The sequence below is a fragment of the Chiloscyllium plagiosum genome, unplaced genomic scaffold (assembly GCF_037043375.1).
Source record: "Chiloscyllium plagiosum isolate Xiang-an unplaced genomic scaffold, Cpla_swu_hap1 HiC_scaffold_37, whole genome shotgun sequence".
Classification (NCBI taxonomy): Eukaryota; Metazoa; Chordata; class Chondrichthyes; order Orectolobiformes; family Hemiscylliidae; genus Chiloscyllium; species Chiloscyllium plagiosum.
In genome coordinates, this window is record NW_028270175.1 from 26,490,003 (window position 1) to 26,511,495 (window position 21,493).

General features: G+C 41.1%; 1 protein-coding gene across 1 annotated transcript; it reads right to left on the reverse strand.

Annotated features, from left to right (window-relative positions):
* Positions 1 to 158: 158 nt before the first annotated feature.
* On the reverse strand, positions 159 to 16,998 carry sdhb (succinate dehydrogenase complex, subunit B, iron sulfur (Ip)). The gene is made up of 8 exons (XM_043675697.2): positions 16,758 to 16,998; positions 12,475 to 12,620; positions 11,554 to 11,639; positions 9,000 to 9,136; positions 7,275 to 7,391; positions 6,669 to 6,770; positions 4,988 to 5,110; positions 159 to 332 (listed from the first exon to the last, which is right to left on the reverse strand). The coding sequence occupies exons 1-8, from the start codon at positions 16,818 to 16,820 to the stop codon at positions 255 to 257; spliced, it is 852 nt and encodes a 283-aa protein (XP_043531632.1). The 5' UTR covers positions 16,821 to 16,998; the 3' UTR covers positions 159 to 254.
* Positions 16,999 to 21,493: the final 4,495 nt, after the last annotated feature.

Below are 21,493 nucleotides of genomic sequence, written 5' to 3' on the forward strand. Positions count from 1 at the left end.
TAAATCTTTGATCAAGCTTTTGATCACTCACCCTAATGTAACACTTAGTGTAAAGAGAAAATAGATGTGCAACAAGTACTGTAGGATATTTTCCTTGATTGTGTACCTTAATGCTAATTCAATGAAGAGTTATTCCTATTTTTTAAAATAAGTCTGAATTACACAGCAAAAAAATGATTTATTGTATTCCATACCTGGAACAAACTGCACGGTTTTACAATACTTTTACAATAGATAAATTCAGACATGTTAGACTATGCAGTTGCAGCCTTGGCTTTATATGTTGCCATCATCTTCTTAATCTCAGCAATTGCTAGACCTGGATTTAGACCCTGTAAGGCAAGAGAACTAGTCACTTGACTCAAGTAAACACTGCATATCTAACAAAAGTTGTTTCACAGGTAGTTTTGCATTAGCAACCACAGATTAAATTGGAATTAAAGCTTTGCACAAATTGGAGACCTCAAAGTTGAACAGAAACACAAGAGATAACTTTTCCTTAAAATTAGTGTTCATTATTTTCAGATCTTGTCGTCTTCATCATCTCCTGTCTCAGATCAGAGATCAATTTCTAATAAAGACTCTTCTCTGCAGGCTTGCTCTCTCCTTCAGGATACCACAAACACTATTGTCAAGGTTGAATAGGTATTCTGACTCAATTTCTCCATCTCCAAGCAGACCTCCATACCTCTCTGTACTGGCACTTGTCTTCATTTTAATCACCACCATTCTTTTTTCTTGTCAGGAACGAGCTTTCCAGTAGTATGGACAGGAAATTACATGGACCTTGCTTGTGGAACTTTGGTATGCAGATGACAGTGTCATGTCTGCTCTCTGCAGTCTTCAAGCTTCACTTGATGCCTTTATGGAAGCATACTAAAGAATTAGCTTCAGCCTCAACCTCAAGACATAAGATGGATGAGCTTGAGGCTCTTTTGGAAATTCGCAGATACGATATTGTGGGGATAACAGAGGTGGCTTCAAGTGGACAGGGCCTGGGAAATGAATATTCAAGGATACACATGTTATCGTAAGGACAGACTGACGGGCAGAGGGGGTGGGGTGGCCTTGTTGGTAAGGGACGATATTCAGTCCCTTGCGCGGGGGGACCTAGAGTCAGGAGATGTAGAGTCAGTGTGGATAGAGCTTCGAAATACTAATGGTAAAAAGACCCTCTTGGGAGTCATCTACAGGCCCCCAAATAGTAGTCTGGATGTCGGATGTAAGTTAAATCAGGAGCTGAAATTGGCTTGTCGCAAAGATGTCACTACAGTTGTTATGGGGGATTTTAACATGCAGGTAGACTGGGAGAATCAGTATGGTATTGGGCCACAAGAAAGAGACTTTGTGGAGTGCCTCAGAGATGGATTCTTAGAGCAGCTGGTGCTGGAGCCGACCAGGGAGAAGGCAATTCTGGATCTGGTATTGTGTAACGAACCAGAATTGGTCAGAGACCTCGAAGTGAAGGAGCCATTGGGAAGTAGTGACCATAATACAATAAGCTTCAATCTGCAATTTGAGAGGGAGAGGGTACAGTCAGAAGTAATAGTACTTCTGTTGAATAAAGGGAATTATGGAGCTATGAGGGAGTAGCTGGCCAAAGTTCAATGGTACAATACCTTAGCAGGGATGACCGTGGAGGAACAATGGCAGATATTTCTGTGTATAATGCAGAAGTTGCAGGATCAGTTCATTCCTAAAAGGAAGAAAGATCCCAGGAGGAGGCATGGGCAGCTGTGGCTGATGAGGGAAGTAAAGAAACATATAAAGTTAAAAGAGAAAAAGTATAACATAGCTAAGATAAGTGGGAAAACTGAGGACTGGGAAGCTTTTAAAGAGCAACAGAGGATTACCAAGAAGGAAATACGCAGAGGAAAAATGAGGTACGAAGGTAAACTGGCCAAGAATATTAAGGAGGATAGTAAAAGCTTTTTTAGGTATGTGCAAGGCAAAAAAATGGTTAGGACAAAAATTGGACCCTTGAAGACAGAAACAGGGGAATATATTACTAGGAACAAAGAAATGGCAGAGGAATTAAATGGGTACTTCAGATCTGTGTTCACTTGGGAAGACACAAGCAATCTCCCTGAGGTAACAGTGGCTGAAGGACCTGAACTTAAGGGAATTTATATTTGCCAGGATTTGGTTTTGGAGAGGCTGTTAGGTCTGAAGGTTGATAAGTCTCCGGGGCCTGATTGTCTGCATCCCAGGGCACTGAAGGAGGTGGCTCGGGAAATCGTGGATGCGTTGGTGATTATTTTCCAGAGTTCAATAGATTCGGGGTCGGTTCCTGAGGATTGGAGGGTGGCTAATGTTATACCACTTTTTAAGAAAGGTGGGCGAGAGAAAGCAGGTAATTATAGACCAGTTAGTCTGACCTCAGTGGTGGGAAAGATGCTGGAGTCTATTATAAAGGATGAAATTACTGCACATCTGGATAGTAGTAACAGGATAGGACAGAGTCAGTATGGATTTATGAAGGGGAAATCATGCTTGACTAATCTTCTTGAATTTTTTGAGGATGTAACTATGAAGTTGGACGAGGGAAATCCAGTAGATGTAGTGTACCTGGACTTTCAGAAAGCTTTTGATAAGGTCCCACACAGGAGGTTAGTGAGTAAAATTAGGGTGCATGGTATTGGGGGCAAAGTTCTAGATTGGATTGAAAATTGGTTGGCTAATAGGAAACAAAGGGTAGTGATAAACGGCTCCATTTCAGAATGGCAGGCAGTGACCAGTGGGGTACCGCAGGGATCCGTGCTGGGAGCACAGCTTTTTACAATATATGTTATGATATAGAAGATGGTATCAGCAATAACATTAGCAAATTTGCTGATGATACAAAGCTGGGTGGCAGGGTGAAAAGTGATGAGGATGTTAGATTACAGGGTGACCTGGACAAGTTAGGTGAGTGGGCAGATGCATGGCAGATGCAGTTTAATGTGGATAAATGTATGATTATCCACTTTGGTAGCAAGAACAGGAAGGCAGATTACTACCTCAATGGAATCAATTTAGGTAAAGGGGCAGTACAGAGAGATCTGGGTGTTCTTGTACACCAGTCAATGAAGGGAAGCATGCAGGTACAGCAGGTAGTGAAGAAGGCTAATAGCATGCTGGCCTTCATAACAAGAGGAATTGAGTATAGAAGCAAAGAGGTGCTTCTGCAGCTGTACAGGGCCCTGGTCAGACCACACCTGGAGTACTGTGTGCAGTCTGGTCTCCAAATCTGAGAAAAGACATTCTGGCTATTGAGGGAGTGCAGCGTAGGTTCACGAGGTCAATTCCTGGAATGGCAGGATTACCTTACACTGAGACTGAAGCGACTGGGCTTGTATACCCTTGAGTTTCGAAGATTGAGATGGGATCTGATTGAGACATATAAGATTATGAAAGGAATGGACACTCTGGCAGTAGGAAACATATTTCCACTGATGGGTGAGTGCCGAACCAGAGGACACAGCTTAAAAATACGGGGTAGACCATTTAGGACAGAGCTCAGGAGAAACTTCTTCACCCAGAGAGTGGTGGCTGTGTGGAATGCTCTACCCCAGAGGGCAGTGGAGGCCCACTCTCTGGATTCATTTAAGAAGGAGTTGGATAGAGCTCTCAAAGATAGTGGAATCAAGGGTTATGGAGATAAGGAATGATCAGCCATGATTATATTGAATAGCAGTGCAGGCTCGAAGGGCTGAATGGCCTACTCCATCGTCTATGTGACCAGGTCAAGGTTAAAATCAACTAGGAGAAAGTGAGGACTGCAGATATTGGAGATCAGAGTTCCAGGTCAAGTTCTGGTCCATTCCTGCAAGACCTTTGATAATACAATAAATGCTGTTTAAGATGTATTCTCTGCAATCAGCTGGGAGGACAGACATACTTCCATCAATTGCTTGAAGCAGCTAATATCTCCAATAGAGGTCATGCTCATCCTAAACCAACTCCACTGCTTCTTCATCCAACTTAAGGGGTGATTCAAACGAGAAGAGTACACTGATTTGGATCCAGCTACAGTTACAACACTGATAAGTTCGCAAATAGGAAAGGTTGAGAGATATGGGCCAGGAGCAAGCAGGTGGGACTAATTTGGCTTGGGAATGAGAGTGTGCAGTGGTTGGACTCTGATACCCTGAAGGGTTCCCTCTAGAAAGTCAACATATAAATGGGAGATCCCTGTTCTGAAGGAACCGATTTGGAGGAAACCCCTGTAAGAAGGAACAATTTGGAGAGCACCTATCGATTGACAAGAGGAAATACAGAAAAGGGATCAGAGAAATGGAATGCCAACAGTTAAGGTCAGGGACTGCTTTCACTCCTGGAAATGCCTGACAGACTTCCAGTTGCAATGTGGCTGTAGAATCTGGCTCAGCCTTGCAAGGACCCACAAATCACATGACCAGTGACAATTTCCTAGGTAGAGAAAGCATACTACTTGGTGAATGATTGCTGACTATGAGGAGTGAAACGTTCATCCATGCGTTCAATGAGTTGCATTTAGAGGTAACCGGTGATCTCCAGGAAAACCCAATGCTCTTAATGTTGGGCTTATCCAAAATTTTGCTGTCCCCTGTAATCACTCATTCTCGCTGACCTATACTGAATTCCAGGCCTAGAGAATTGCCTCTCCTAAAAATGCTCTCTTTTTCAAATTCCTCCTTGAACCACTGTCATTCCAGTAACCCTGACCTTAAGATGAAGCCACTCCAATTCTCGCCTATTCCTAATTTTCTCTCTACATCTGGCAGCCCCACCTTCATCTGTCCATGTTCTAAACACATTTACATTTAATTTACTGCATAAACTTGTGTCAACTTATTTTGATAACATTATGAAATGTAAATGCAAATAGTTACTTTACAGTTCAGCACATTTTCCATGATGCTAATTCTAAAAATGAATAAGAATAATTGTTCTTAAGTTCTCTCACCTGCAATGAAATTTGGGCATTACAAAGTATCAGACTTCTGCTAGCTGTAAAAACACTTACCTTTGGACAGGTCCTTGTGCAGTTCATAATGGTATGGCAGCGATAGAGAGAGAAAGGATCCTGAAGTTGAGCTAACCGCTCTTCTGTGAACTCATCTCTGGAGTCAATCATCCAACGATATGCCTATAAATTTAAGGAAGATGATGAACCTAATTGAATGTAGATTTAAATATTTACAGAATTAAGTACCTTAAACTATAAGTAAAACAATCTGTACCAATTCATTAGGCAAACTGTACTTAAATATCAAAGATGGAGTCTGCCTAAGCTTGGCAAGTGTCCAGTGAACTCTACAAGTAGATATACAGCCAAGCTCATTACTTCATTTAAAAGTTAATATTTAAGGGCTGATTAGATCCAAAGTTCACCAGTCCCATAATTTAACAAAGTAATCAACTGAAAAAGTATTATTCAGTTCAGAAGGGTAGGGGTTAAAGACGACATTTCAGAACTTAATTGCTCCATTAAACCACAGGTGTTTATCTATCATTTGTGATGGATTGACAGGAATCATCTTGCGATTGAAGCCTTATCTTCCTGTTCTGATTTCTTTAGGTGGATAGACAATTATATAAAAGCATATTCTTCCTTCAACAACTTGACTTATTTGTGAGTTGCACCAATCAGATATGCTTATGTTAACAGACAGCACTTCCAAACTTTGAACTGGCTGGTCCTATGTTAAATATTTTAAGTACCAAATTATTGCTACATCTTTTCAAATATTTACATTACTGAATATTTTCTTAAATTGCCAAACAATTTCAGCACGTTACATAAATTTATTTTCCTAACTTGGCTTAATTAAACCCCTTTTGCTAGAATAGTGTTCATCCCTGAATTCATTCATGTTCAGCTGTTCTCTCTCCATCCATAGACCTCCAACTTGTAAAACAAAAAGCAGCTGCAAGTCTCGCTCTTTCACCATCCTCCAGTTTTATGCTGACTGTATCTTCTAACATGCTGGATTTAAAAACCTTTGAAGAATTTTGTAGCAGAGTTCCACTCCTGCACCTGAAGTACTGGTGACAGGATTAACCGTGCTTGAAACAGACATTTTACTTTAACAGATCATGAAAACTATTTGAAACGAGGCTTTGAGCCAGTGGGATTAACCAAGCAGACGTAAGGGGCCAAATGATCAGAAAAGGGAAGTTTAATAAAACCCTTAAATTCATAGTACAGAGGTACTATGAATTTAAGGGTTTTATTACATTTCCCCTTAGAGGTCTGTGCAGCAGAAATGACTATTAATAGAATGTTGCAAGGCACTTCATAAAAGCAGTGCTAAACAATGACATTAAGCCACATACAGAAATATCAGCTTACTAAAAACTCGGTTGAAGAAAGATTTTAATGTGTCTTCAAGGAAGAAAGGTATGGAGTAAGCACATTACAGAGCCTTGCAGCTAAAGACCTATTATCAGCACATTTAAGAAGCACAGATATGAGAACCAAGAGAGGCTAGCAAAGATTGAGATAGGGCAGGGGAAAGGCAAGGCCACAGGAATGAGCGTTTTAAAATTGAGACATTGACTGACTGGAAGCCAATGTTAATAAGATTGCTGCTGGCATGGGACTTAAGACACAGGCAGCAGGATTAGATTTCAGGCACATCCAATCTCCAGCAGTTGAAACTCCTGTGCAGTGTACAAATTCTAATAAGAGAAAATGCATTTACCTGCATCAGGACAGCAGGTCCCAAATATTTATCTCCATTCCACCAGTAACTAGGACAGCTGGTACTGCAACAGGCACAAAGGATGCACTCATAAAGACCATCCTGACAAAACAAAAATCAAGCAGATTTCATTCAATGCCAGCAAACAAAAAACTCTCCTGCATATCTGTCTCTTGTGTATCAAAATGCAAAAATAAGTAAAGATGCAACAGTCAGAAACATGGATTTTAATGCAGCTCATTTAATGCAATGCAGCCTTTATTGGAGCATGGGCAAATTCATAAAATACCTGCAACATACAAACATGTTCCTAAATTACAGGTCAAAAACTAAGCTCAGTTAAACTGAAGACCATTTAATTAACTTAATGCTATTAGATTAATATTGAGTGTTTTATTAACATGTTCTTTGAAGGTTATAATTGGTGTTCATACACATGCTTAAAAATACCAAATATAGATTAAAACCTTTCCCAGTCTATATTGCTATTAATGCCAATTTTATTGGCCATTAGGAAAGGTAAATTCCCTGTTCTCAGTTTAAGCTTACGACTTTCTGGAAGAGTGCTGTAGAGACTGCTTTATGTAAAATCATCTCAAGCCTCACCAGTTTCTGTCTGTCCTCAATTGATTGCAGGTACTGCTCCTTGCCTCCTTGAGATTCATCCTTTCTCTTCAGGTATGGTTCAATTAACTTATACTGAGCGTAGAAGTTACTCAGGTCCTGCAGTAAAAAGAAAGATAGTCAAAGCCAATCAAACATTTAAAGACCACAAACAAATTATGATTAGTTATTCATCCCTGTCTGCATAAAAACAAGCAGGAAATGTGGTCAAACTATGGCTATCAAGGGAAGTCAGGGGTAGTATGAAATCCATGGAAGAGGCATACAAATTGGTTAAAAAACAAAAAGCCGCAGACCTGAAAATTGGGAACAGTTTAGATTCCAGCAAAAGGAAGACAAATAGATTGACTAAGAGGGGAAAATAGAGTAGAGAGTCAGCTTGCAGTACTAAAAGCTTCTACTGGTATGTGAAGCGAAAAAGATTAGTAAAGACAAATCAGTCCCCAACTGTCAGATTTAAAATTATAAATTCCTCTTTTTCTAAGTTTTTTAAAAATGTTTGCAAAGGTATTCAGGGATATAGGCCAAAGATGGAGTTAGGTTACAGATCAACCATGATCTTACTGAATGTCAGAACTAGATTGAGGGCTGAATGGCCTACTCCTATTCCTATGTATATTGGGGAACAAAGAGATGGCATGTGTCAGTGCTGTCTTCACAAAGGAGGACAAAAATAGCATCAAGAATATGGAAGGATGCAAAGTCTAATGGGAAGGAGAAATTGAAAAAAAAAGTTACTAGGAAAATGGCATTGAGGAAACTACTGGGACTAAAAGGCAGAGTACGAAGGAGGTTGTTCTCTTCCAAACTTCTATAGACTCTGGAACAGTTCCTATGGATTGGAAGATAGTTAATGTAACCACACTATTTAAGAAGTCAAAGAGAACAAGAATTATAGACCAGTTAACTTGACATTGGTATGGGAAAAATGCTAGAGTTTATTATAAGAAATGCAAAGCAAAATACTTGGAAGATAGTGACAATATAAAGACAGAGCATGATTTTTACAAAGGGGAAGTCGGGCTTTATACATCTGCTGGAATGAGAGAATGTAACTAATTGAGTTGATAAGGGGGATATTGTAGATGTGGTATATCTAGGCTTTCAGAAGGTATTTGATAAAGGTCCCACATAAGAGATTAGCCTGCCTAATTAAAGCAGACAGGATTGGAGATCACGTACTGAAATGGATTGAAAACTGATTGGCTGACAGGAAACATTAGGAATAAGAACGTACTTTTTCAAGTGAGCAGTGCTAGGATCCCAGGTATCCACAATATATTTTAATAATTTAGATGAGGAAACATATCTCAGTCTGCAAGTGACACAAATTTGGGTAGGTGGGTATTCAGTCAGGAGGATGCAGAGAAACTTTGGTGTGATTTGATAAGTGGGTAAATAGACAGCAGATGCAGTGTGGATAACGAGAGGTGATCCACTTTGGTAGCAAAAGCAATCAGGCAGATTATAACCTGAATGGCGATAGATTGGGAAAGGGGGGAGTGCAATGATATTTGCGTGTCCTTGTACACGTCACTGAATGCAAGCTGCAGGCGCTGTGGAAGGCAAACAGTATGTTTTAAGCCATTTTTCAAAAAAAAAAAGAGTGGGCTCCTAATTGTAACCTGCATGGTTACTAAAAAACAGAAATGCAGCCTGCATAGAAATAGACAATAAACAAAAGAAAAGGGAAGAGAGGGAACTCACTGGAACAAGATCCTTCACCACGTACATGTGAGGTAGCGGGTAGATCTTTGTCACTTTGCCAAGATTGCTATCGATTTTGCAGGTGCAGGCCAACGTATTGCTGCCATTGATGTTCATGGCACAGGAACCACATATTCCTGAGAACAGAAATCTATGTAGAATTGATCATATTTTTTGATTATTTTCACCAAAGCTCCTAATCTGCACAGTATTTAGTTTAAAATAAATCTAATTACCCCAAAAAGAGAGAGTTTATCAGCATTTGCATTAAAGAAAATCAAACTATGAAACTGAAAATGGCAAAATAGATTACAATAATGCTGAGAAGTGGCAGATGGAATTTAATTCTGATAAATGAGAGGTGCTGCATTTTGGGAAAGCAAATCTTAGCAGGACTTATCCACTTAATGGCAAGGTCCTAGGGAGTGTTGCTGAACAAAGAGACCTTGGAGTGCAGGTTCACAGCTCCTTGAAAGTGGAGTCACAGGTAGATAGGATAGTGAAGAGGGTGTTTGGTATGCTTTCCTTTATTGGGCAGAGTATTGAGTACACGAGTTGGGAGGTCATGTTGCAGCTGTACAGGACATTGGTTAGGCCGCTGTTGGAATATTTCATGCAATTCTGGTCTCCTTCCTATCGGAAAGATGTTGTGAAACTTGAAAGGGTTCAGGAAAGATTTACAAGGATGTTGCCAGGGTTGGAGGATGTGAGCTACAGGGAGAGGCTGAACAGGCTGGGGCTGTTTTCCCTGGAGCATCGGAGGCTGAGGGGTGACCTTATAGAGGTTTACAAAATTATGAGGGGCACGGATAGGATAAATAGACAAAAGTCTTTTCCCTGGGGTCAGGGAGTCCAGAACTAGAGGGCATACGTTTAGGGTGAGAGGGGAAAAGATATAAAAGAGACCTAAGGGGCAACTTAGGGTGATATGTGTATGGATGAGCTGCCGGAGGATGTGATAGAGGCTGGTACAATTGCAACATTTAACAGGCATTTGGATGGGTATATGAATAGGAAGGGTTTGGAGGGATATGGGCCGGGCACTGGCAGGTGGGACTAGATTGGGTTGGGATATCTGGTCGGCATGGACGGATTGGACCGAAGGGTCTGCTTCCATGCTATACATCTCTGACTCTAAATTCACCTCAGATCTCTACAGCAGAAACTAATGGGAAGGAATTTTAACACCCTGTCCTGGTCAAGACAAACAGCAGGGTTCAAATGAGGAAATCAGACAGCTATCTGCCTACTTTGGTTTAATCACATATTTTGGGACCAAATGAGTTATCCACATCAAGTATACTGAAAATCAATCTCACAGCCTCACTTTATTATTATGAATCATATTTTGTAGTGATTTAGATACAACATCTCCAATACCGGTTTCCATGGACTGGTTTAAGGGAGGCAAGAATTGCCAATCCAGTTCAAACGAACCTGGTGTAATTCACTTACCCCTTTCCCCATGATACAATCCCTTTATTCAGAATCTACCCATCTCCCATCTTCTAAAGATATCCCATAGATTTACAATTGTCCTAAGTAGTACATGATGGTTATTTTAAAATGTTGCATTTCTCACACACACATCATCCAATTCGTCCAGCTGCCAAAATGAGAATTAGAACAAAAAAAATGTATTAAATTTAGAAGGTCCTCCTCAATCCTAGAGTTTCCCACTTTCCCAGCATTTGACAGGTATTACCATTAGTTTCCCAAAAATATTGCTGCCTTAGTTTCTCTGATCTATGACCCTTCATTTTTCACTACATAGACATCATTAAATCCACTTGACAATAAGCTGGATCTGATTTTAGGAGATAGCGAGGTCTGCAGATGCTGGAGATCAGAGTTGAGAGCGTGTTACTGGAAACGCTGAGCAGGTCAGGCAGCATCCGAGGAGCAAGGAAATAGACGTTTTGGGCTAAAGCCCTTCATCAGGAATCCTGATAAAGGGCTCTGGCCCAAAACGTCGATTTTCCTGCTCCTCAGATGCTGCCTGGATCGGGTTTTAACTGTCATAATCTTTTTACATGATAGATTACAATTTTTCAGAAATTCTGCTTGTAATAAGTGTTTGCTGTAAATTCTCAACTACTTACAAATTCTGCAAGTGGTCATATAAAAGTGATTGTGATCCCAAGCAGAGGCCAATAGTGAAGAAACTACAAAGTAAGTTCTTGGTTGAAGACTCATTGGACATGCAGGCCTTGCAGATGCAGCCATGTCCTGAGACAATAGGCAGTGATAGTAAAACTAGTCATAAATACCAACTCATGCTTGGATACTTTCAAGAAGAAACCACAACCTTCAAAAGGAACACTGAAACAGCTGATGACATTAGAGTGGCATTGCAAATGTCTTGTACTCTCCACACTTAATTATAGTGATGGCTATTTTAAGAATGGCATTAACAAACATCTAAATGTATACACTCTTACCTTACCCAAGGCCTGATTTCTATCCACATTTGTAAAACCATAGTGATTCCATCTGAAATGCAGATATTGATCTGTCACTATCACCACATCACCGATATGCAATACACACTCACCTTCTCTGCAAGATCTTCGGAAGGTCAGTGTGGAGTCCACTTCATTCTTGATCTTGATAAGAGCATCTAGTACCATCGGACCACATCTACATATGTAGTGTCACAACAGGTTGAAATATCAGTTTCAATTCTCTCAAACAAACAATTTGCTTTTGTAAGTGATCTTTCATGTAGTTAAAAAGTCCCAAGCCATTTTACAGGAGCTTAAATAGACCAAAGCAAAGTCTGAGTCAAAGAAAACATTAGGAAAACATCAATGCTTCAAAGAGCCAAATTATAAGTCCATCTTAAATAAGGAGCAAGAGGTGGATAATCAACAATGTTGTAGGAGGGGAATTTGAAAACTTCCATCCCAAAAGGCCAGAAACATGTTCAACAGTTGTTTGGTGAAGGAAGTAGAAGGTGTACAAAGCCAGAGGTTGAGGGCTGTAGAACTGGAGAAAGTTTCAAACATTGGAAACATTTCCAGAAAATGCCTGTTCCATCTTAGGTAAACACAGAAGTGAAAGATAATGACTACAAGGAAGACAGCTACTCCTTTGTTGCTGGAACAGGATCAAGATTACAGAATACAAGTAATCAGGAAATGAACACAGACTGCAATGTTAGACCCATATCTCAGAATGTTCTCAATGGCATAGGTGATCCAGAACAGTTTGGAGATTTCGCAATAGTTTTCGCTCTGGTCATTCATCTTAAATGCACTTGGGAAAGTTTGCATATGGACTACTGAGGCCTGGCAAGACAGCAAGTCTTTTCAAATTTCATCACTGCATTTCACCATTTTAAACCATGCTAGAAGACAATTAAAATCCCTCTTGAAATTAATACGATAATAAAAAGGGCACACAGTGTTATAAAACATAAATCAGTAAAAGTCTGTCCAGTGCAATCAAATGAATTTCCCCTTAAAGCACTTACGCATTTAGATCAAGTTCATAGGTTTGCATTCGAGGCTTGTCACCAGGCTTATCTGGATTCCATCTATAAATTGCAAACTTTTTAATTCGAGATGCTACTTGTGCTGCAGGTGCAGTAGCTGCTGCTGTCTGTGAACTGCGAGAGCACTGCAAGGGAACATAAAGCCAATGATCAATCCATGAATCAGATTTCAAACAATATGCAACCAGCTAAATTCATCTTGTACACCAAGTCAAAGTTCACAAAAAAAGGCATCCAAAAGGATGTGTCTAGATGGGTAATCCATATACGACAATGGCTAGTATCTCAGGAACAAGGACTACAAAAATTATTCTAGTTGATTAAATCCTCCCCATCTCTGGTGGTTTGTGTATCAGACTACTACATTTTTATGTAAGAGTAATGAATTTTATTGATGTTGCTTTTTAAACCCCATCATTATTATGGGCAGCATGTACTTTGAGTACATGGTATATCCAATAGCTTAGAGTAACTATAGTGGCCCCAAGATTACAAAAGTAAAGTAATTTGCAAGTCTGTTACACTTTCTATTCAGCCCAAGGAGCCAGACAAGGACAGAGATGCACAGGTATTGTTTGTAAAGGATTGTTTTTGGTTGAAGAACTTAAGTGTAAGTTACAAGAGGCCACTGGGCTGTGCTACCTTCAGTAAGATCATTTGCTCCACTCTCCAGATTATCCATCCATGTCCCAGAATACCCAAAAATGAATCAGTCTGTCTTGAATACAGAGTGACTGAGCATCCACAGGTCTTTGCAGTAAAGAGTTAAAAATAATCATTCCAGGAGTGAATAATTTGTTCTATATCTCAGTCCTAAACAGCCAATTTCTTACTCTGAGACTGTCAATCTCAGTTCTAGCCAACTCACGAAGGGAAATATCCTCCCAACATATATACACCATCAAGTCCCTTTTGTGTTAGTGTTTTTTTTTTAAACATACCTAAGATGTAAGAGAGGCGAGAGTGGAAACTGGAAAGCTGGAAAACAATGCTGCAGTAGTAATGGGGAACAAAGAAATGGCGAAGGAAATTAATAAATACTTTGCATCAGTTTTGACCAGGGAAGAAACCAGTGGCGTACCAAAACTTCAAGACTCAGGTAGATGTAAGTGTAGTAGCCATCACCAAGGAGAAAATGCTGGGCAAGCTGCAATGTCTGAAGCAGATAAATCACCCTGAACAGATGGACTACCGCCCAGAGTTCTGAAGGAGATAGCGGAGTGGATCGTGGAGATCTTTCAGGTATCACTGCAGTTAGGGAGAATCCCAAAGGACTGGAAAACGCCGAATGTATCACCCCTCTTTAAGAAGAGAGGCAAATAACAGGAAACCACAGGTGGTTAGCCTGATCTCAGCCATTGGTAAGATTTGAGAGTCCATTTTAAAGGAGACATTGCAGAGTACTTGCATGGGAAAATGGGGTTGAATCAGCATAGCATTGTCAAGGGGAGGTCATGCCCGACAAATCTGTTAGAATTCTTTGAGGAGGTAATGAGCAAGTTAGACAAAAGAGCTATTGGACCTATTTGGATTTCCAGAAGCCTTTGATAAGGTGCCATACAGAAGGCTGCTAAATACGATAAGAGTCCATGTGTTCGGGGCAAGGTGCTAACATAAACAGGGCTGGCTGACTGGCAGAAGGCAGAGAGTTCAGATTAAGTGGTCTTTTTCAGAATGTCAACTGGTGACTAATGGAGTTCTGCAGGGAGCTTGTTGGGACCACAACGCTATTCTGCAAGCTTTTTATTAACCGGCATCAGTTGATCAAATATTCGAGTTGATCAAGAGATAAGACCATAAGAACCAGGAGCAGGAGTTGGCCATCTGGCCCTTCGAGCCTGCTCCACCATTCAATAAGATCATGGTTGCTCTTTCCATAGACTCAGCTCCACACACCTGCCCTCTCACTACAACCCTTAATTCCTTCATTGTTCAAAACAAAAATCTTAGCTTTAAATGCATTTACTGAAGTAATGGCAGGTTCTTCACTGGGCAAATAATTCCTTAGATTTACAACCCTATGGATGAATAAGTTCCTTCTCAATTCAGTCTGAAACCTGCTCCCTCCACCTGCCAGTGAAAACATCCTCTCTATGTTTATCTTATCTTTTCCCTTCATAATTTTATATGTTTATATAAGATCCACCCTCATCCTTCTAAATCTATGTAAAAGCACACACTAAGTAAGAGAATTGCATGCAGGGGGTATACACACCACTGTTATTCTTTATTCACAACATAAATAATAATGTACTTTGCCTTAAATAAAACTTACTAGTAGACAGCTTTATCACTCACATCCTCAACTGACTATTCAGGCATTGCGATAATTCAATAAACTTCCCCATATTTCAAGTTGATCATTTTTGCTGTTTTATTGAGTGTGTCTGTCCATAAGGTTTTAGTTAAAACAAAGTATGCTATACATTAACAGTCTGAATGAGGGAATGGAAGACATTGTTGTTAAATTTGCAGATGACACAAAGATAGTGGAAAGACAAGCGGTGTTAAGGAAATGGGTGGCTGCAGAAGGACTCAACACATTTCTGTTGAAGGGCTTATGCCTGAAAAGTCGATTCTCCTGCTCCTCGGATGCTGCCTGAACTGTTGTGCTTTTCCACTGCCACACTTTGACTGCAGGTCTTGGACAGACTGGGAGAGTGGTCAGAGAAGTGGCAGATGAAATACAAATGTGCGAAAGTGTGAGGTTACGGACTTTGACCGGAAGAATAAAGGCACAAATTATTTTCGAAATGGGGAAAGGCTTCCGAAATCAGAGACACAAAGGAACTTAAGAGTCCTAGTTCAGGAGTCTCTTAACATTAACATGCAGACTCAGCAAGCAGTTAGAAAGGCAAATGCAATATTAGTATTCATTTCACGAGTGACCGAATCCAAAAAAAATGTACTGCTGAGCCTGTAGAAGGCTCTGGTCATGCAGCATTTGGACCATTCTGAGCAGCTTTGGGCCTATTTTTCTAAGGAAGGATGTGCAAGCATTGGATGGAGTCCAATCAGATTTACAAGAATGATCCAGTGATGAAGGGCTTCTCATATGAGGTGCTGGGTCTGTACTCGAAGTTTAGCAGGATGAAGCAGGGTGATCTGATTGAAACTTACAGAAAACTGAGTGATTTGGATAAAGTGGTTATGGAGAAAATGTTTCCATTAATCAGAGAGAGTACGACCCAAGGGTGGAACTGAGATGAGGAGGAATTTGTTCAACTAGAGGGTGATTAATTTATGGAAGTCATTGTCGCAGAGGACTGGAGGACAAGTCATTGAGGGTATTCAAGACATAGATAGATAGGGCACCCATGGTAGGTGGGCAACACAGTGGCACAGTGGTTAGCACTGCTGCCTCACAGCACCAGAGACTCGGGTTCAATTCCCACCTCAGGCGACTGACTGTGTGGAGTTTGCACATTCTCCCCGTGTCTGCGTGGGTTTCCTCCGGGTGCTCCGGTTTCCTCCCACAGTCCAAAGATGTGCAGGTCAGGTGAATTGGCCATGCTAAATTGCCCGTAGTGTTAGGTTAAAGGGGTAAATGTAGGGGTATGGGTGAGTTGCGCTTCGGCGGGTCGGTGTGGACTTGTTGGGCCGAAGGGCCTGTTTCCACACTGTAATGTAATCTAATCTAATCCAGATAGGTTCTTCAGATAGGTTCTTGATTGGTAAGGTGATCAAGGGTTAAGGAGAGAAGGCAGGTTGTGAAACATACCAGCCATGATAGAATGGCAGCGCAGAATCGATATGCTGAATAGCCTCATTCTACTCCTACGTCTCCCATAACTAGGCTTTACTTTGATTATTGTGACGAAAATTGAGAAACAGATTGACTGGACCCATGGAGTAGTGCCATGGAATCTTTCACGACTCCTTGAACAGGTAGCTAGGATCTTATCATCAAAAAGATGGCACTTGTGACCGTGCAGTACTTCCTCAGTACTGCACTGGAGAGTCCGCCTTGGGTTTCAAGTACTTAGACCATGGAATGGGACCTAAACCCAAGAGTTAATGGCTCAGGGACGACTGACGCAGCCACGGCTGCCCTAACTTTGACCGGTACACCTTGGTATCGATGCTGGCCAGCAGCTCTATGTCACCGCCGATGACCTTAACACAGCGGCCGCACACCCCAGCTCACCAACCGCCACACCATCCACTCCCCGGCCCAGGGCGGACGGCGCGAGGGCCCGACACCAAGGTCAAATGTCATTCCCTCACTGGACGCCGCTCGCGCCGCCACCCTCCTTCCTCACCTGGAGACGGAGAGCCCGCCACTGACCCCAGGCCCCGCTACGCCTCAGGCACATCGCCGCCATCTTCACGGGGGATAAACCGATCCGAGAGCGACTCGTTACGGCCGACGCAATGTCTCCACGCAATAAAACCGGCTCCGGGCGAAAGCAGATAATACGTCGGGCGAAAATAGCACTCTCGGTAAATAAGGCGGCCGGCGAGCGTCAATAAAAGAAATCCTCCGAATGACGCTTAAACTCTGCGCAGTCCACTTCGTTTCGTAACTCTTAAAGGGGCAGCGACCACATGGGTATCTGCATTTGTAGGGAGAAATGAAGCGAAGTAGTAATGTCCCTAACTCTGAGCCAGGAGACCCGGGTTTAAGTTCCATCTCCTCCAAAGATGTATAATAACATCTCTGAACAGACTGAATAAAAATATCTTACGGATTTGCAAACTAGAATATATTCACATCCGTATTAATTGTCATCTGTCAGGATCATCAACCTTGACCCAGCGCAAAAGCTGGAAATCTGATATAAACAAAACATTGGTAGAAATATTCAGCAAGTCTGTCAGCATTGGTGGAGAAATAACGTATACCTTTAACATAATGAAACTTCCAAGGTGATTTAGGCCATTTAAGAACATTGGGTCAGATGACCAAAAGGGTCGAAACTTAAAGAAGATAAAAGGGGTCAATATTTCAAGTCAGTAATTTGTGTTTAGAGTGCCTAATCCTATTCCTCTTTTATTATTCAACTTTGTTTTACACAAAATGACACTCAAATGACATTAAAACTTTTTTAAAAATACAATATTTACCAACCCACTGGCCAGATATATGATAGAGTCATAGAGATGTACAGCATGGAATCAGACCCTTCGGTCCAACCTCTTCACGCCGACCAGATATCCCAACCCAATCTAGTCCCACCTGTCAGCACCTGGCCCTTATCCCTCCAAACCCTTCCTATTCATATATTCCTATCCAGCCTCTTAAATGTTGCAATTGTACCAGCCTCCACCACTTACTCTGGCAGCTCATTCCTTACACCTACCATCCTCTGCGTGAAAAAGTTGCCCCTTAGGTCTCTTTTACACCTTGCTCCTCTCACCCTAAACCTATACCCTCTAGTTCTGGACTACCTGATTCCAGGGAAAATACTTTGTCTATTTATCCTATCCATACCCCTCATAATTTTGTAAACCTCTATAAGGTCACCCCTCAGCCTCCGACGCTCCAGGGAAAACAGCCCCAGTCTGTTCAGCCTCTCCCTATAGCTCACATCCTTCAACCCTGGCAACATCCTTGTAAATCTTTTCTGAACCCTTTCAAGTTTCACAACATCTTTCCGATAGGAAGGAAACCAGAATTGCACGCAATATTCCAACAGTGGACTAACCAATGTCGTGTACAGCCGCAACATGACCTCCCAATTCCTGTGTTCAATACTCTGACCAATAAAGGAAAGCATTCTTCACTATCCTATCTACCTGTGACTCCACTTTCAAGGAGCTATGAACCTGCACTCCAAGGTCTCTTTGTTATGCAACACTCCCTAGGACCTTACCATTAAGGGTATATGCACACTATTTACAAGTCCAGCTTTATTCTTATTTTGAAACAGACCCTAAAAGAAGCATAGAACTTGAACACTTTTTTTTCAGTCATGACCATCCTGTAATTATGTCTTTGTAATGGCTACCAAATCATATTCATTCACAATGATTTGTGCTGATTAGATTAGATTAGATTAGATTACAGTGTAGAAACAGGCCCTTCGGCCCAATAAGTCCACACCGACCCGCCGAAGCGAAACCCACCCATACCCCTACATTTACCCCTTACCTAACACTACGGGCAATTTAGTATGGCTAATTCACCTGACCCTGCACATCTTTGTGATGTGGGAGGAAACCGGAGCACCCGGAGGAAACCCACGCAGACACGGGGAGAACGTGCAAACTCCACACAGTCAGTCGCCTGAGGCGGGAATTGAACCCGGGTCTCTGGCGCTGTGAGGCAGCAGTGCTAACCACTGTGCCACCGTGCTGTTAACTCATCAACCTTGTTACAAATGCTACTAGCATTCAGGTAAAGTGCCTTTATGCCAACTTTCTTACCCTCATGATTTCCAACATTTCTAAAAATATCTCCTGAGTTATCCTTTTAGCTTCTTTCATAGTCTGCCTTGAACTTAAACCCTCCTGCACACATGCTAACTTGCTGCTTATCTTTTTATTTACCACCATACTCCCTGTCAAGAAACAAACTTGTTTCTCTCTCCACAGGTTCTGCCAGATTTGCTGACCTTTTCCAGCAATTTTTCTTTAATTTCGGATTTCTTGCACCTATAATATGGGGCTGCATGGAAGACATGTGGCACAGTGTTAGCATCTCTGCCTCTGAATCAGAAACACTCTTTAAGTCCCACCCCAGGATTAAATGGAAAGTGTCTTTCTAATGTGATTGATCCCAGAGGGAATAAACAGTAAAACCTGAAAATGGGCCCCCATTTTGATGCATAATAGGCAAGCTGGGCCAATACGTTACATTTTTCATTTCTACTGTTTTTTCCTTCTGGGATGGCCGATAGTAAGCCTACCTAAACTTAATGGTCAGCCATGCTTGATGCAGAATGGTACCTTTCAAGTTATACTCCCTGGCAACAGGCTTGTGACCTGTTCCAGAAAATCTAGGTATGGAAGCAGGCTTAAGTACATACTTTATCTGCCTCATACCATTAGACATGAAAAGAGAATAAAGGACATAAATTGCAGCTTGATGGAAATATTAACACTGGCTATGATTAATCCTGGTGAATTGACATGAAACGTATTTCAGAGCAGATCAGTTAGAAACAAGTTTGCCTGAGTATGGAAGCTTCTAAAAGTTATTTTGTAAAATTAATTAGTTGTGATGAAAGTGATTTTCAGTCCCTAGGTGTCAGTATAGTTGTTGGTGGCTGATCTTTGCTAAATACTTATGGACAACTTTCTGAATCAGCCTGGATAAAGTTAAAAATCACACAGCACCATGTTATAGTCCAACAGGTTTATTTGAAAGCGCTAGCTTTTGGAGCACTGCTCCTTTATTGGGTAGCTGTGGAGCAGGACCATAAGACACAGATTTTATAGCAAAAGATTGCAGCGCTCAGGAAGCTATTGCTTCCAAATAAACCAGTTGGACTATAACCTGGTGTTGTGTGAAAAGGTGGTGGTGCGTTTGCCTTCTTCAACTGGCAAATATTTGCTGGTGGATATTGCGATGCTGGATGGCCACTTGAACAGGTTGCTTTGAATAACAACCAATTAAACTAATAAAGTGACAAAATGTCTGGCCTTTCAGACCATGTTATGGCTTGGAAATTCTATTGGATTCTAATGCTGCCCCTAAAGCTATCTGGACACTAAATTATTTTCCCAGTTTTCAGAAGATCAGGTGGCTAAATGAGCCAAGGAAATTTGGGCATGGGTAAGTCATCTCCCAGCCCCACCTCCTCAGACATCAGGACAAAGTCTGGGTAATTAAAAATACTTTTTGCTGCAGGCTGTATTTGATACTGAAAGCAAAGGTGAAAACCTTTTCAGATCCTGCCCAAATTCAGTGCCTGCCAATGAACTCCCAATCCATTTGCACTGGAATTGCCCTTAATGGCGAAGGGATTTTCAAGGCTAATTCATCTTAAAGATTTTTAAAATGGCAGGCCTACCTTTATACCACAGGAATGACTATGAAATATCATAGTAGGCAAAAAAGGGCCATCTTATACAAAATGCCTCTTGAACAACCTGAAATCATGGCACACTTTAATGGAGTGCTGGTTTCCAAACATGCAATCTCTGAAAATTCACCTCCACTATTTGAATGAAATATAATGCACACACGGCACTGAATCTTTAATATTTTATAGAAGTGAATGAACTATTTAATTCATTGAATGTGTGAATATATCATTATATAGCAAGAAAGTGGTAGATGCAGGTGCAGTTTCAATGTTTAAAAGACATTTGCATAAGTTCATGAATGGAAATGATTTGGAGAGATATTGGCCAAGTGCAGGCAGGTGGGACTAGTTTAGTTTGGGAATATGGTCAGCTTGGATTGGTTGGGTCAAAGGGTCTGTTTCTGTGCTGTATGACTCTATGACTCTATGGATACTTTTTTTAGTTAAAATTGTTCAGTAAGTCAATAAAGTAAATCAAGTTTACTGGCCAGATGCTCCATGTCCTTTGTGAATTGTGTAATAGCAACGTTGCTGCAGCAAGAAGTGCCAATAATGTGAATGTAGGGTACAAGTGTGGCAATACTTCAGAGACACTGTGAACTCCATGCCAGCAACACATACAGAATGGTGGGAAATCCAAAAGGAATTCTATTTCAAGCACTTCAACAACTATACAAAAGTAAACAATAATATTATTGTTCTATAACAGCATGAAAGATACATAGACTTTAACAGTTGTGGTTGTGAAACCTTGATTTTAATGTAAGAATATTGTTGAATTTGCAAAGATCAATGTCAACAAGAATATAGCAGTACTGAGTAGAAATGAAAATAGCAGAAATATGCAAATTGCATAACAAAAACAGAGAGCTTAGTTTTCCTGTGTGTGTCAGGAATCTATTTTCAAGGCCTTCTGCGTCTCCTGAACCCATACGTGGCCTCAAAACAGTGGGTAATTCACCTCTTGTCTCTCATTGACTAACCACCATCGAGGCACAAGTCAAGAATGTGAAAGAATACTTGAA